Here is a 15,587-nt window from a genome sequence, read left to right on the forward strand (position 1 = left end):
ATTTTATCCAGCTGTATTTCTTATGCGTCCAAAAGGAAAGCAGAGACACTTCGTTTCTTTGAAAAGACAATCCACTAAGGCACTGCACGGAACTCACGAGAAGAACAGTTGTTTATCGTGTGCTAGACAACAGAGGACGATACCGGAAAGAAACTAAGCACAGAAAAGCACATCAGGCAACTGATATTTCCGAATATCTTCTGCGACCGACAGGCTACAGCAGCCCGGACGGGGACAGGATCGGGGAAACCCGGCGGACGGGAGAATGCCCCAGCCCCGGCAGGTTTCTGCCGGCACCGCGGGGCGGGACAAGCGGCGGGGCGGGACACGCCGGGGCCGACCCGCCCCGGGAAAGGGCCGGGATCGCTTCCGGAGTGCGACCTTGGCGGGCGGGCGGGTGAGGGAGCGAGTGCGGGGCCGTGCGGGGCTCTCCCGGCGGTGGCGGTGGCGGTGACGGCACCGCCTTCCCCCGCAGCCGCGGCACCGCGGGCAGGGCGGCGGCGAAGGCCGGGAGCGCTCGGACAGCAGCCTTGTTGTGTTCAGGGCGGCAGCCGGGATGGCAGCGCCGACGATGGAGGAGAGGAAGGCGTGCTGGGGGGCCCGGGACGAGTTCTGGCAGTGCCTGGACAGCCACGGGGATGACGCCACCAAGTGCGAGAAGCTGCGCCGGGCCTTCGAGTCGCGCTGCCCGCAGCAGTGGGTGAGCACCGTGCGCGCATCCCCGGCAGCGGCGATGAGATGCAGCTGCTGCTTGGGGATGGCAGTTCCAGCTTCCTGCAGTGCACAGCCTGGGCAGCCTGGAGCTTGCCGTACTGTCAGGCGTAGCTTGGTTTTCACAGTTCTGGCTGGCTGGGAAAGGACGGCTCCTGAGCTCACCCCTGACCAGCCCGGGAGCTAAGAAAAGCTGTGTTAAGGGTATAGTACAAAGAGAAAGGAAAATACTGTCTAAAAGTTCCAGATAAATACACAGGGTTACTGTTGTAATAAAAAAATTAAAAAATTAAAAAAAAAAAAAAAGGGCTTAGAAGCCAGTGCAGAAGGGAACTGCCACACAGGCCATGCAGTGCTTAGCATTTTAAGACTGGCATCTGATACCTTGTGCATAAAGATATTTTTTTTTCCTGCAGTGTTATTTCACAGTAAGGCACCTGCCTGCAGTGTAATCCATTCATGTTATATTTTTTAGTTTCCTGAGCTCAAGCTGTAATTCTTTTTTAATAGGCACTGCCCTTTGGTAACAGTGGTGGTTGAGGGTCTGAACAGTTCCTGTTGCTGGTAGTGGACTGAAGTGATTTTAAAAGCCTGAGTACCTTCACAGCTGCTGCACTGACACTTTGAACAATGCAGTTCTGCTGTTTGTTATGTCTAGGTACGATGGTCTCATCTGCAGGGGTTCTAGACACTGAACTCAGAGGTTACATAGGCTGTGATACCACAGAAAAGCTGCTGGACTTACCTTTGCATCACAAGGAATTTTTGTTCAGAGCAGTGAGAAAAGCATGTAAGATCTTAATGAAGTAGCAGGGTGGTGAACTTAAAAAAAACCTAAAGTTCATTTTCAAAATGGTAAAGAACCGCCCAAAAACTAAACACACGATTCCTTAGTCTTCAACAGAAGACTAGTCTTCTAGAAGACTAGTCCTTAGTCTTTAACAGAAGAAACTCCTAACTAGTGCATTAAATCCTCCTTAAATTCAGTGGTCAAAGACTGTTTACACAAAGCCCCTCCCTCTTGCTAGTTTCTTATAATGAACATAGTTTCTCTTTTTAAACAGGTTAAACACTTTGACAAAAGAAGAGACTTTTTAAAATATAGAAAGAAGCTTGAAACAGAAGGGTATCATCCTCCAGAAGATGCTGGGAAGTCTTAGGAACTCTGCTCTCAAATCAAATGAGAATAACTATAAAAGGAAGAAGCCAGAGAAAGCAACAGAAGCTGCTTGAGTGCAAGAACTGGTAATGTAGCAGTCTCCCTGAAATGCAGACTGCTCTTCTTGTTGCCAGGTCTCGCATGTCTGCTAAAAAAGGGGGTCATAGACAGACAGCTTTTTGATGAGTTTAAATCAAAGAAATATGGTGCAGGGCTGTTCACAAATTTAAGGGTTTGAATGTATAATTAGTAAAATTGTTTCATAGGAATAAATTACTATTTAATATTGCTATGTACATATTCTAAAGAGAAAATGATTTTTTTTTTTCAGTAAGTGAACCACCTTTTTCCTAAATTAAAAAAGTCCATTCCAACTTGCCTTTTTTGTCAAAAGCAGTGGGTTGTATAATAAAATTTGTATTTGTCATTTACCAAGTATTTCATAGTATTTTAAAATACAGTTTAAGTCAGATATAAATTCATACAACAGTGGTCAATCAGAAGACCTAAAGCATCCTGTGCATATGGTATGTAATTCTCTGTTCGGAGTATGCTAATTTTCTTATAAGCAATAGGAATTTTTACACTGGTGATAGTTTTTTATCTCTACTAGAAGTGTGTCCAGTTATTTATCACAATTCTCACATTATGGCCTTTTGTAGAATTAGATTACCTTAGTGATGCAGTTTTATTTAAAGGTATAGACTGTTTACAGCAGGATTAATAAATGCGACTGTAGAAGGCATTTAAACAAGGAGCAGCATTGCATGCAATTATGGAAGTGGAATTACTTTCCAAAAATCATATAACCTAGTATATCTAGGTGCTGAAATCATTTAATACTGTGGTTAAAGGCATGACTTCAATTTCAAGCACAGTCACCACAACTGCAGTAAAAATCCTGTGTTTTGAATATGAGACTGTTCACAGTACTGTGCTGACGTTCAGCAGAAAAAACACACACGCCACATGCAATATAAATAGTATTTATTTCCAATGCAACAATTTAAAGAGGTAAAGTATTAAGGCATTTAAAAGTCACTCTGAACACTACAGAGAACCGAACATGCGAAGTTAAGAATCCTCGTTCACCCTTAGTTTGTATCTCATCTATTCAGAATTCCACGTCGTAGCACCGTAGGAAGCCATCCACCTGTACAGTAAGGCACAAGACTCTGGGCAGTTATTGTTGTTTTTGCTTGATCACATGTTGTCTTGTGTACTCCCAGATCAGCAGAGCTCCGCTCACATGAACATTGAGTGACCGAATAATGCCCTGCTGAGGAATTTCCACACAGACATCCAGATGGTGAATCAGGTTGGCTGGGATTCCTTCATGTTCATTTCTAGTGAAAAAGAAACAGTAACTTGCATCTGAGAGAGGGCATATGTGTTCCAGAAAGCAAAAAATACAAATGTCAAAACAGCATCCAAACACCTCTTGACAAATGGCGCATCTGCCTATGGGGTAACTGATGACAAGAAATGATTTTTTTAAAAACAGTAATACTTGACAAAGAAAACATGGAGGGAGCTGACTTAAGTTTTGATGTAAAAAACCTGGTGGAAGACTCAACTCTGCTTTTGTTTTTAAACTCCATATATAGTCAAATCACCATGGTATGAAGCTGCTGGCACAGCAGGAAAGCTCAGCTGCCCACTTTACATTCAGGTCTTGGCACAAAGGAATGTCAAAACTGAGCACACCAGAAGATACTGAAGTTTACTGGTAATTAAAACTATTGTTTTTAATTAAAAGAGAACAAAGTGATTATGAGCACTCCATTCTGAAGACAAGCTACACATAAAAAAGTTGGAAAAAAATTTTGCCCTAAGAGGATAGCCAGGCCCTTCTTCCTGGTCTCACTCAGTAGCCCTGCAATGCCAGGAGCTTTCTCACTCGTATGTGCTTTACTGCAGATTTCTTTAAGTAGTTTCCCCCCTTTGTATCACATCTGAGGCTTGCTTATAGGAACTGATAACTGCTTTTCTCTGAAGCTGTCCCATGCTCTGCTTGTACTGCAAAAGCTTGCTAGTTCATCTTGTGCCTCATTCTGAACTTTTAAATCACTTCCCAGCCATGCACACTCAGTCTGCTCCAGCCCTCCTCACCAAGCTCAGCAGGGCAAGCGCAGCCTCCTCCTCGATGAGCTCACCACAGCCCACACAGACAGGGCCCCAAATAACTAAACTGAACAGATGGTGTCTTTAGCACTCCCAGAGAAATACAACCCATGCTGTTGCTACCTTTACCCCTTATTAAAATGTGTTTATTAAGGTGATGGGTTATTAAATATGAGAAGGGTCATTCAGTAGATAGCAATACTTAGTGGTCTTTAGCACACAAAGCCAAGGACTGCTCTTTCCATGATCATTTCCTATTCCAGAATCACCTTTGTCATTGTTCCAGAATCACCTGTGTCACTTGGTTTTCATGGGACCAAACTCTGATTAGAGAAAGGGATGGACTGCAAGAGGTTTACAAAACTGTGTGTGCTCTTACCCCAGCAATAATAGTGATTTCTCTGGAAAGCAATATTCTGTAAGATCAAAACTTTTAGCTGTTTGCTCCACACCAATAATAGTGTAGCCTTCTGTTTTTTTCTGCTGTAAATAATCAACAAGCTGAGATGGTTTTACCTGTGCATTAAAAGTAGAGAGAAATATAAAAAGATATAAATAAGACCTTTTGTAAAGTTCTGAAATTATTGAAAAAAAAAAAAAACAACTTACTTGGACACTTTTTAAGATTAAGGACATTCATCTCCAAAGACTCTGTCCATATATATAGCTTAACATTTTAAAAGCTCTTCAGCAGTAGCACAAAAAGTTAATGGCACAAAATACCCCCACCAATGCCATGAAGAAAGATGTAACAATGACAGCTCACATAATCAGTTTATCACAGCAATAAGAAACTGCAAGTATTTTATAAATGCTTTTTTATAAGGTTGACCCAAAACATACAAGAATAAGTGTCAGAGATAACAGCAGGAGCTTCCCTTAAACAAAAAGATGTTTTTTCAAGATAAAAAAATGTAAGGCTCTGAACTATGGATCTGACAAACTGAAGATTCTGAGAACTTTTTTAGCTATTAAAATGTTTCCATTCACCTCGACAAGGGGGAGCCACTGCTCTGCAGAAACACTCAGATGCTGAAACTGCTTATCCTGTATATAATGAAGACTGCCAACAACTAGTGCAGATGCCCCAAATATTTCACTTGTACGACATAAACCTACAAAAACAAGAAATAAATTGATTTTTGTGTAGAAAATAAATAACAAGCCAGAACACCCAGTGAAAATGACAAAGAATGCAAAAGACAAATGGCTACTTTAGTTATCTATCTTAATTAGTTTCAGGTCTTCAAAGTCACACCTTGTTCCATACAAATAACAGGAAAAAGTGTTTTGTAATGTAGCAGAAATATAAAAATTAGAAAAGCACTGTGTCTGACAACACAATATTTTACAATACTAATTATACAAAGAAAGGGGTTAAGTGTCCAAGCCTTAGCAAGGATGGATAGTTTGACATATCCACACACAAGATTAAGCTTTAAACCCAGTATCTGTTAAATGAAAGAGGATGACACATAACAGCATTACAATGCAGACAGCACTAGTTTGTGGGCTTTTCATTACTCACTGCAGTTACTGAAACTGCTAACATCAAACACAAATGGCAATAAAGTATTTACAGGATTTATTATGTCACAGCTAGCACATCATGAAGGCAGTCTTAATTGGGAAATGGGACCCTGCTGTCCAACAGACATGAGAATCTTGTAGGTTTACAAGATTTGGTTTAATTGTTACAGAAAAAAAAATGAAAAGGCAAATAATTTCCTTTAACTGCATACACAGTTGGAAAACCCAACAGTAGCAAATACAGAATTAGCAAGAAACTTGAGCGTGATTTACAGCAAAATTCTACTTAATTAATGCATGCTACATGTAAGTACTTCTTTCTTTTTCCTTAAAATGTAACTGTAGAAGTCCCCTTTCTCTGAAGTGGGTCGGATTTTCTTTGGCTACCAGTTTCTTTCAGGATAATGATCTATTCTTCTCAGCAGTACTTAAATAATTTTCTAATTATCAACATAAAATGAAATTAACTTCTATTCTCTAAGTGTGCTCCAGAGTCTAAAATAAAAGTTTGAACAATGTGCAATCAACCTTACCTCCTAAATTGGTAGATTTATCAATAAGTGAAGCCACCACAATCAATCTGCTGTTTGATTTGCCAAGTTTAGCAGCACGATCCTGAAATGCTGTTTCCAAGTCTAAACTAGGAGTACTGTTCTTCCAGGGTATAATCTTCTTCTGAACATCAGTCCACTCTGTCTGGCTGTCTGCTTCAGCCAAATGTGAACCTATAACAACAAATTGTATGTTCATATGGATATATGCAAATGGGAGTGAAACTAGTGCTTCAATAAAGAAGATAATCCAAATGGTAATACTGGAGATATCCTTCATCATTATCTATTATTTTATGGGACATTTTCTGCTCACATAGATGCAAGTTTACTTCAGCTGAAAACCAGAGGTCAGACAATACAGATGTACACAGTTATTCCATACAAATAACTAAAATTAATAGAGACTGGCTATATTTTACCCATGTCTTGCTGAGACCAGTCACTTGGTTTCAGATCATGAAGTTCTGTTCGGGAATGGCACCACTGAAATGCTGCTGGCAAAGGAATGTCAGTGAATCTGTCAAATTTATAGAAGGAGATCCATTCATCCTCAGCCAGTTCTGCAAGGCGGGGAAGAATGTAAAATATTGTCTGCAATGGAACACAGTGTCATCAGCAGAGAGTCACTAAAGCAAGCAAAACTAGATAATTAATCCCTGGTATTTTAATGGAACATGTCTACCATCTAGCCTCCTATGCTTTTAATACTTGTTTTTTCTTGGTACTTAATACAGCTTACCAGTACTGTCTCTCAAAATTCTTAACTTTACTTACAGTGCGATCCAAATCTTCCATAAATCTAGACTTATTCTCTAATTAAACTTTTCCTGAGAATCTGCACTGATTACTGAAATTCTAGAATACCAAACAATTAACACTATGCTTCTCAGGCACAAGGATCTAGAGAAAATCTTGTACATGTAACACTGAAGAACTGTCAAATACTCTTACAACTTTCTAGTAAAGGATGCGGATTGATTTAATGTCAAAAGAAAAACAGTTGAAAGCTTTACGATCTAGTGGTAAAACCCAGCTCAGCACAACCAATACATCTAGCTGACCATGATTTATCAAGGAGGCAAAAACACACATCCCAAGGGAAAGACTGAGTAAGTCAAAGATTTTAAAACCCAGACTTTTGTTTATCCCAATGCACCCTTCAAGACAAAGGTGAAGATGCACCCTGAATACATTTAAATGCTTCACAAATATTAGTCTTGCTTTGCTGGGTTTTTTCCTCCTGTTCAGGACTTTTATTTTGCACTATTTAGCAAATTTGTGTTCACAAAAATATTTCACAGAACTGAGTATTTCTTCAGTTAAAAGAAGAAAAAATTTCTTCTGTAAAAGATGGCAATGTTTCTGCAAAAACATATACCCCATTAATATCCATGAATATCTTGTATTTTGAGCTTAGTTCTTCTGTCTCTTCTATTTATCTGCACCCTTATTTTTGCCTTCCCTCCATTTTCAATGATTAAAATGTTCATTCAGCTGTCAGTTATTTGAGCTACATCAAAAAAGGGGCTCTGGAAGTGATGTATTGCTATCCCATTCACGTCAAACAATCCAGTTAAGCAACCTCAAGTTACTTCTGGGAACAGATGCCTTAAAAATCCTAATAAACTACCTCAACTAAGTAGATGCTTTTTAGTTACTAGAACGAATCTTTCCAGTCACAAATATAAAACCTGATTAATTCCCACATATAGGCACATTCATCACACATACCTCTTCCTAACTGACCTGGGTTTTTAACACAGTATCAAGTAGAAAAACTAAGATGTAATCTTAGTCCAAAGCCCATCACAATCTGGGTGAAGTAATTTTTTGGGGGTTTAAATGATAATAGTTGATAATTTCATCCCACATTAGAAGAAACCAAAAAACATAAAAACACAGTTGTAGAACTAGACAAATAGTATAGTCTTGCCTCTAGACTATAATCCTCAACTGGATGAAATGTTGCAAAGAAGAAGTGATCTTGGATTCGCTGCCAGTTCCTTCTGGCATTCCTGCAAGAAAGTAATGTAAGATACATTAAAAAAGCAACATGCTGGATATTTTTAAAAATTCAATCGTCAGATTGTCATAAGGCAACCTAATTTATTAATATATTTTGTATAGGAAAGAAAATACTTCAACAATTAAGGGCCCATTTTTAAAAAACGAACAGCATTCATAAAATAAGCTTTATTTATGTTTCAAGAAAGGCACATAATACATCTCCAAATTCTATTATCAGAAGGTGTGAGTTTGGCAAGAAGTATTCCATGGAAACTGGACACTAGCCTATGGTTCAATGTCAGCTTGTAGCTGTTAAAAAAAAAAAGAAGTCAAGACTCTTCCCTTTGCTGTTTTTTTCTGTATCGTGTCTCCCCATACCAACTTCTTTTTAAATAGAGATAAAAGCCCCATAAAATTATCAAGTACCATTTTAGAAAATGTAACTTGCTGCAAATTGCTCAGAAGAACAATGTTAAGCTGTAAAGAATGTTACCAACCCTGTGCCGTGCATGTTTTCCACTTGTTGAAGGCTAGATTCAATAACTGGTGTCAGAGCTTCAAATTCTTCCACATGCAGCATTCTGCACATACCCCAAATTTTTTTAAGGGCGATTAATGCATAAAGTCGAACGCTGAAATTATGGCTGAAACACCACTGCAGAACAACGATGAGGGCTTTCTTCAAAGCTGGCTTCTAAAGAAACAAAGAAGCTTTTTTCATGTTAAGTTTTAACGTACACTTCAGAAGTTATGAGTGGCCCAAGAAAAAGTTCCTCAAAAGACACCCTTTAGGAAATCACAAAGCTTTAAAATGATATTAACTTCCTTCTTTCCATCTCATAAGGACAAAACCTACAGCCTCACTTGTTCTTTGAAAATGTATTAATTTGCTTTAAAAATCATTATTCTGCCTACAAGGAAACCTCTACTTACTTCTGATTGAAAGAGAAAAAAAAAAAAAACAAACCCAGGTGCATCCACATGTTTACTTAAAACTGGAGTAGCTATTCTGGAAAATTTCACAGGTAATCAGCCTCTATGTATCCAGAAAACCTGCCACGTTAGCTCATTTTCCTAAGTCCAATATTTTACAGAGGTGACAGGAAGAGTTAGTGTTTTGTATAACAAAGGGTTCCTTTGAAGGAAGTAGGTATTAAAGAGATATTTAAACCATTTTGGCAGTCTATTTTCAATTCAGAACTCTGTATAAGAACTGGAAGTGAATAAAGAATGAACACTCTTAGAGAAATGTACCTTCTCTGAGGTATTTTGAAGAATGATGTCAAAGTGGGCCAACACTGATAAAAATGTGCAGATGCTTTTTTTAAGCTTTTCTTTATCCTAAAGTAAAAAAGTAGTAGTAAAAGTATGTGTTAAGTAAAAAAGAATGTAACAAGAGATATGCATATATAAAATATTTTTATACTTTATGCATTTTCATGTCATGTTCTGCACATGCAATAATAATAACACTATTAAAAATCTATGTATTTCCACAGCCAAATTTTTGAAAATACGAGGTCAATATTATTAAGATTTCATTCTTCCTAACATGTTATTTGGTTATAACTGACCATCAATAAGAATGAAGTATATTGTGGTATAAGTGAGCTAAAATTCAACCCAAGTTCACTGTATTCCCCCAGGAATGCAAAAGGTCAGCACCATTCTACAGCCTCTTGCCTGGGGCTCCTACTACCCAAAGCTCAATCTGCAGCTCACACCGCAGTTGCACACTGAGCCACCTGCACTAAATGTATTCCTCAACACCAGGAGAGCCTCTGAAAATACAATCTGTATTCCTTTCTCATAAATCTACATGTTTTCTGCTTGCTCATAAACCTACATGTTTTCTGCTTGCTCTGATGGTTTGAATGGGCCCACTGTGATTTAGTACATTTGTTATCAGCATGAAATCACTTCGATCCAACAGATTATCATCTGCTAAAACGACAGCAATTCCAACAGCCTGAGCTTTTGGAAGGAACTCTGAAACAGTTAGCTCTCCTCAGTCAACCCTTTCACAACTTTTGGGTATCGTAACTCAAGCTCTGCTTCAGTTCTAAAATCTCATTACAGAACTCCACCGTGAGAGAAGTCCATATTAAAAGCTGCACATTGAATATGTATTATACAAGTCAAGTTCTCACTGACAAAGAGGATGTGACAAAAAAGACAAAGGTGGGCTGTAGAAACCACAAGTAACTTAGACCTTCAGACTCAGGACCTAGAACATCCGTGTGCTCCTGATGGCTCTTATATTGGAGTGCTCTGACTCACTATGCCAGCTCCACTCTGCCCAGAATAAAACATCATAAAAGGAAATCTCTCAACAGGAGGAATTGACTTTTATTTGGCCATTTTTAGGTCGCAAATATCTAAGATTATTGCTCAGACTCACTTCCAAGTTGAACTACTCAACAGCCCACTGCTTTTAAAGGAAGACTGGAACACACAAAAAATAAGGTATGGGGCAACAAACTGTACCCTCTTTGTTCAAATTACTCTTCAAGTGAATGCCAAAGGTCTTACTTACATAGCAAAAGCAATCCCAGAATTTATCAAGGAATTGGGGATATTTATGTAGACTCAAGATAACAATCCATTCTATGAAGTATTTCACAGATGCCTGATTATTACTGAATCCAGCCTGAAACACTCTGTCAAGAGTTCCACACAAAAAATTCTGAGAAAGCAAAATCAGGCAATCCTTTAGTATACTGTCAGTTATTTCCACAAAGAAAAGAAAATAAATAAAAGAACATTCTCACCTTTATAATAATATGAGATATATTTTTCAATATGCAAATTAAAAGTTTAAAACCATCTAGTTTCTTCGAAGTAGCATTTGATGAAAGTAACACTTGTCAATTTCTTGACTGTTCATAAAGTAGCAATGTTTTTACTAAATGAAAATCTTTCAATCAGATAGTCAGCACAAACTTTTAGTTAGCTTTAACAGGAACAATCTGGCCTCCTAAAATTCACAAATCTAAGAATCAGTTTGCAGTGTCCTCTAGAAATGCATGATAAATATATAACTTCAGACTGAAAGAATTAAACTACACAAAACTTCTACAACACAGAACTTCCACATCAGCTACAGGTTACATGCCTTTTATAACCTGCTGTAATTTAACATACGCAGCTTGCATGACACCAAGTTAGGTCTTGAAAGTATGTACTTATTTATTTATTTTAAAATTAATAAAGATCAATACCTGGTTAAGCTTTGGGAGAAGAACTAGAAGTGTCTGCCATACCCGGTTTTTAATTCTATGCTGCAAAGAGTTTGCATAATAGCGTGTTCTAGATCTTGATACCAGTTCATCCTAAAAGAAAATTAAAAGGTTTATTGCCTATTCTTCCTTTGAATTCGAATGCATGTAAATACACTTTTCTGTACTAAGAAAGCAGCATCTACTACACAGCTAGGGTCAGCATTGAATATAAGCTTAGGAAAATATATTTACTACAATTTATTAAGAATTAAATTCTGAAGCTTATAATTAAATAATAAAGTAAGCAAGTATCTACTAAAGCTCCCTTTTCCCCACCTGGTCGATCTCACAACACATATATTAATCATTTCTCTGCAGTACTTAATTGAGAGGAATGAGGGACCCACCCATTCCTAGTTCTTCAGACAAAAGCAAGATTCAACAGTACCAGAATGTACACGTGATTTTCTAGTAGCAGCTGCAGTAATTTACCAGTGACTTTAGATTCCTGCCAATGCATAAGCAGCTATTATATAAATGAAAATTGGACCCAAACCTTCTCCATTATTTCTATCTATGAAGGTATTCTAAGGAGACAGTAACTTTCTCAATCTAAGAGATAGTCTGCAATTGTTGAAGTGCTTCAGAATGCAGCCTAAAGGAAGATTCTTAATGGAACAATGGTTACAATTTGGATAATGTTCCAGAAAGCCAAAATATCCACTACAAAGAGAGAAATAAACCCAAAAGGCAATTTTTACTATTCTGGTTGAATTAACTTCTGTCTCATGATGAAGAAAAGCTTATTACTCAGCAAATATAGAGAGGCTACACAAACATAAATGCATCCTGTCAACTGTAAATATTTTGCATTTAACTAATTGTACTAACACTATATTTATATACCAAGGGAAATAAATTTTACCTTATCCAGTAGTTTGATGAAAATGTCTTCCATAAATGTCTTATGCAAGATATTTGATCCATCCAACAAGCACAGAAATTTAACAGCACAAATGCGAACGTAGTGATCATCTCGATTTGTACTGTAAATTATTAATAAAAATGAAAATGAAATTCTACTTGTTTAGACATAAAGATAATTCCTAAATTATAAAAAAGTACCAGACATAATCTTGAACATACAGCCAGCAAACTGTCTACAGTGAGACAACACGCAAATAGCCAGAATCGGAATTTTAAAATCTGTTCGTCATTGGTGATGAAAAAAATTAGTGAGTTCACAACCTGACCCTGAGTCTATCTAGAGTTCTTTAGTAACATCTAGGTGTTTAAAAACTTTTTTTATAGAAAAAGCTGTACCAGAAAGTTTTTGAAATTTTGTGCCTGTAAACTGTAATCTTTTAACAACTAATTTATGCTTACAGTTCGGTCAAATATCTAGTCCCAAACAACACGTCATTCCTATTAGTTAAGTACAGACATCCAGAATAATTAATGGCAAGAGTAAAATTAATGACATTATAGGTTGTGACAGCTGCAGAGCTTTGCAAGAAAATATATGATTACCAAAAAGCTCTTGGAGAAAATACAGGAGTAGTGAACTTTTGCAGTAGTATTTTTTTTAAAGTTTAGGTTATATAAACTACTAACATTTCTGAAAACAAGGTGACAGAACTTTTTCTCTGACTTTCTTCCACTGAGTAAAAATGGGAGTGAAACTATAAAAAAATTCAACAATCCAGTAGCAAACATCCCCATTTCAAAGGCCGGAGGCAAAGCCTTTGGGCAGTACACACATGGAAAGAGCTTGCAACCAATGTTGACAAGCCAAGCCCAAAATCTGGCTGCATTAAAACCTGAGTTTATTAACTGTCTTTATTACAATGACAAGGTATATATTAGCTCAGCATCCTAAAAAGTATTACTTTATTGAGGTGAGACAATGAGGAAGTAGTTATTTCAGCCATAGTCAGATTAACAAGTGAGATATATTTTCCTGAAAATCCATTTTTCTACACTTTGTATTTGAATTATGAATATAATGAGATATACAACCCTTTTACCAGTATTTTAAAAGGTTATGAATATATTCCTTGTGGGTCCCTTCCAACTCTTGATATTCTATGACTGTATGATAAGCAGCTGACTTCAAAATCAGCATCTTTCCTATCAGAGCATCAACCAGGACAAAGATACAATTCACACCAAATACTGTAAGATATATCCTCAAAAGCATTACCTTTCTGTAACAACATTTGCTGCACATTTTTCTCCAAGATTTTCTATGAAGGCATGCACATCCTGAATGTGTCTTCAGAGATGAAAGAAGACAAAGCAACAAAATTAGCAAAATAACATACAAAAACCTGTTTTCAGTTTTTCAATAGTCATCTCAAAGAAAAAAAAAAACCCACACAATTTTAAAATAGAAATCACAGAAGATTTTTTATATACCTTTGATCTTTCCTAAATACAGTTCCAAAGACACAAGCCTCAGTGATAAGTTCACTGTAATTTCCAGCATTTAAGAAAGCATTTGTCAAGGCACTTCTCTCATCAACAGTGGGAAATATCCAAGACTGACAACAATGACTAAGGACTACATTGAAGACTCCAGTCTTTGTAGTTGACAGATCTATGAGCTTGAAAATTATCTGAAAATAAGAAATAAAAGATTCAAAATCTAGTTTTCAGAAGTGCCAGATCTATTAGAATAAAATTAGAGTGATATCTATTTTAATAGGTCTTATGGTATTTTGCATCCTCTCTGCTCAGGTTAATGCTGTCTTCAATCTATTTATAATTCTCTGATATAAGAGCAGGTGAATGGGCAACAATTGGCCCAGTACATGCTTATAAATCAGAACTGATCTTTGCTTAAACAGATAAAATGCCCGATGCTTTAAACAAATCTACTGGTAAGTGGAACAAATGAGCCAGGGCTTACTTCATGAGCACAAACCTACTGTTTCAATCAATCCTTACCAATTTAGAAAAATAAATTAAACATTAGGAAAAATTTCTTACATAAATTGCCATATCACTAGTTTTGTTCTTTATGGAGGATTACATTCATGTCAAAGTTCATATTTAAGTTAAATTGCAAATGTGTCCTTGTACCATTTATTTTTTAAGGAGGGCACACTTACAATATTTGAAACTGCTATCTAAAGCTTCTCCAAAAAGAAAAATAAAACAAAACAAGAAAAATGGCCTCAAAGTATTTCTTTCCCTTCCTTAGGGTAAGTGCAAGAGTAAATTTAACTTACAAAGTAAATGGTTTTTCTAAGAAATTGCAAGCATCTGGGAGAGGGTAGGGAGATGCAGAATGAACAGGTAAGGCTTTCTAAGAATTCATTTTCAGACATCATTTAGAGCTGTCCATGAAAATGTTTTTTCAAAAGGTGTAACAGCTCCTAATAGACAAAGCTGCTTCGCTTCCCTGCATTGAAATGATAGTTTTGATAATGTGGCAATTCTTTGACAGTAATGCTGGTTTTATAGAGAAAGTTGTTCTGAATTACTAAGCATCAAAGCACCAAGAAGCTCATGAAGAATTTAAAGCTGAAATACTGCAATGCAGTCTGAAGAAACACTTGCTGGAAAGAAAGCTCTACACTAGAAGCATGTGGGCTTTTTTTTTTACCAAGACTTCAAACCTATTTTCCAGTGCAAAGACAGGCATTGGAACTTTCCTAATAATTCCAGAATTAAGTTATTATTTCACCTGTAGGGAAGCAGCACAGCATTTACTATGTATTTTTCAATCTTGAAAATGTTTTCAATTGTTTCACAAATATAGTAAAAGTTCAGCACACTCGAAAGAAATTTAAGATATTTAAGTTCTAGCATAATTAACATAAGAATAATCACAAAAAAAAAAAAAAAGTGCAGCAGAAGAAATTAAGCTAAAGAACACAGTGCTCTGGGTACCTTCTGTGGAAGCCCTTCTCTATATTACCATAGCAATATTCCCTTTTTTGACTCAAAAATACCCCTTTGTTCCACTCCCTCCAACTATTAAAAAGACAGAGTGCACTGTGGTAGACAAAATTAAAATTGTGCTTCTGTGACAAATCAACATCAGGCAGGTCCATATTTCCTTCTCTTTAGCTACAACTACACAGCCATTGCACAGCGGGTCAATGGCAACAGGGACTGCTGAGGACTGGAATAAGAATATACATAAGTAGGCACTTGCTTGGGAACTTTATCTTCATTTTCTTATGAAGGGGCAGGAGGTGGCTCGACCAGATGCCCTTCCTTGATGCCTGCTGTCATGGTATGTCCCACTGCAGACAATGGGATAGCTGTCAC

At 37.2% G+C, this 15,587-nt stretch overlaps 2 protein-coding genes across 2 annotated transcripts in view; one reads left to right on the forward strand and one right to left on the reverse strand.

Annotated features, from left to right (window-relative positions):
- The first annotated feature begins 357 nt into the window (after positions 1-357).
- Positions 358-2,301, forward strand: LOC128805109 (cytochrome c oxidase assembly factor 6 homolog). The gene is made up of 2 exons (XM_053973590.1): positions 358-700; positions 1,776-2,301. Exons 1-2 carry the CDS (start codon positions 557-559, stop codon positions 1,869-1,871), a joined length of 240 nt encoding a protein of 79 aa, XP_053829565.1. The 5' UTR covers positions 358-556; the 3' UTR covers positions 1,872-2,301.
- A 539-nt stretch (positions 2,302-2,840) lies between these two features.
- The window catches only part of TARBP1 (TAR (HIV-1) RNA binding protein 1), a 31,520-nt gene continuing 18,773 nt past the window's right edge, over positions 2,841-15,587 (reverse strand). The window contains exons 18-30 of the mRNA XM_053973589.1: positions 13,725-13,924; positions 13,510-13,581; positions 12,232-12,352; positions 11,307-11,417; positions 10,622-10,771; positions 9,340-9,426; positions 8,583-8,779; positions 8,012-8,093; positions 6,498-6,669; positions 6,058-6,249; positions 4,985-5,109; positions 4,374-4,510; positions 2,841-3,216 (exon numbers count right to left, since the gene is read on the reverse strand). Coding sequence (XP_053829564.1) covers positions 3,054-3,216; positions 4,374-4,510; positions 4,985-5,109; positions 6,058-6,249; positions 6,498-6,669; positions 8,012-8,093; positions 8,583-8,779; positions 9,340-9,426; positions 10,622-10,771; positions 11,307-11,417; positions 12,232-12,352; positions 13,510-13,581; positions 13,725-13,924 — 1,809 coding nt within the window. The 3' untranslated portion in view covers positions 2,841-3,053. The remainder of the gene's footprint in view (positions 3,217-4,373; positions 4,511-4,984; positions 5,110-6,057; positions 6,250-6,497; positions 6,670-8,011; positions 8,094-8,582; positions 8,780-9,339; positions 9,427-10,621; positions 10,772-11,306; positions 11,418-12,231; positions 12,353-13,509; positions 13,582-13,724; positions 13,925-15,587) is intronic.

The sequence above is a fragment of the Vidua macroura genome, chromosome 3, assembly GCF_024509145.1.
Source record: "Vidua macroura isolate BioBank_ID:100142 chromosome 3, ASM2450914v1, whole genome shotgun sequence".
Lineage (NCBI taxonomy): Eukaryota > Metazoa > Chordata > Aves > Passeriformes > Viduidae > Vidua > Vidua macroura.

Coding starts and splice junctions, on each gene's coding strand:
- LOC128805109 (XM_053973590.1), top strand. CDS start 557: ATGGCAGCGCCGACGATGGAGGAGAGGAAGGCGTGCTGGGGGGCCCGG. Junction 701..1,775: donor CGCGCTGCCCGCAGCAGTGG/GTGAGCACCGTG, acceptor CTTTTTAAACAG/GTTAAACACTTTGACAAAAG.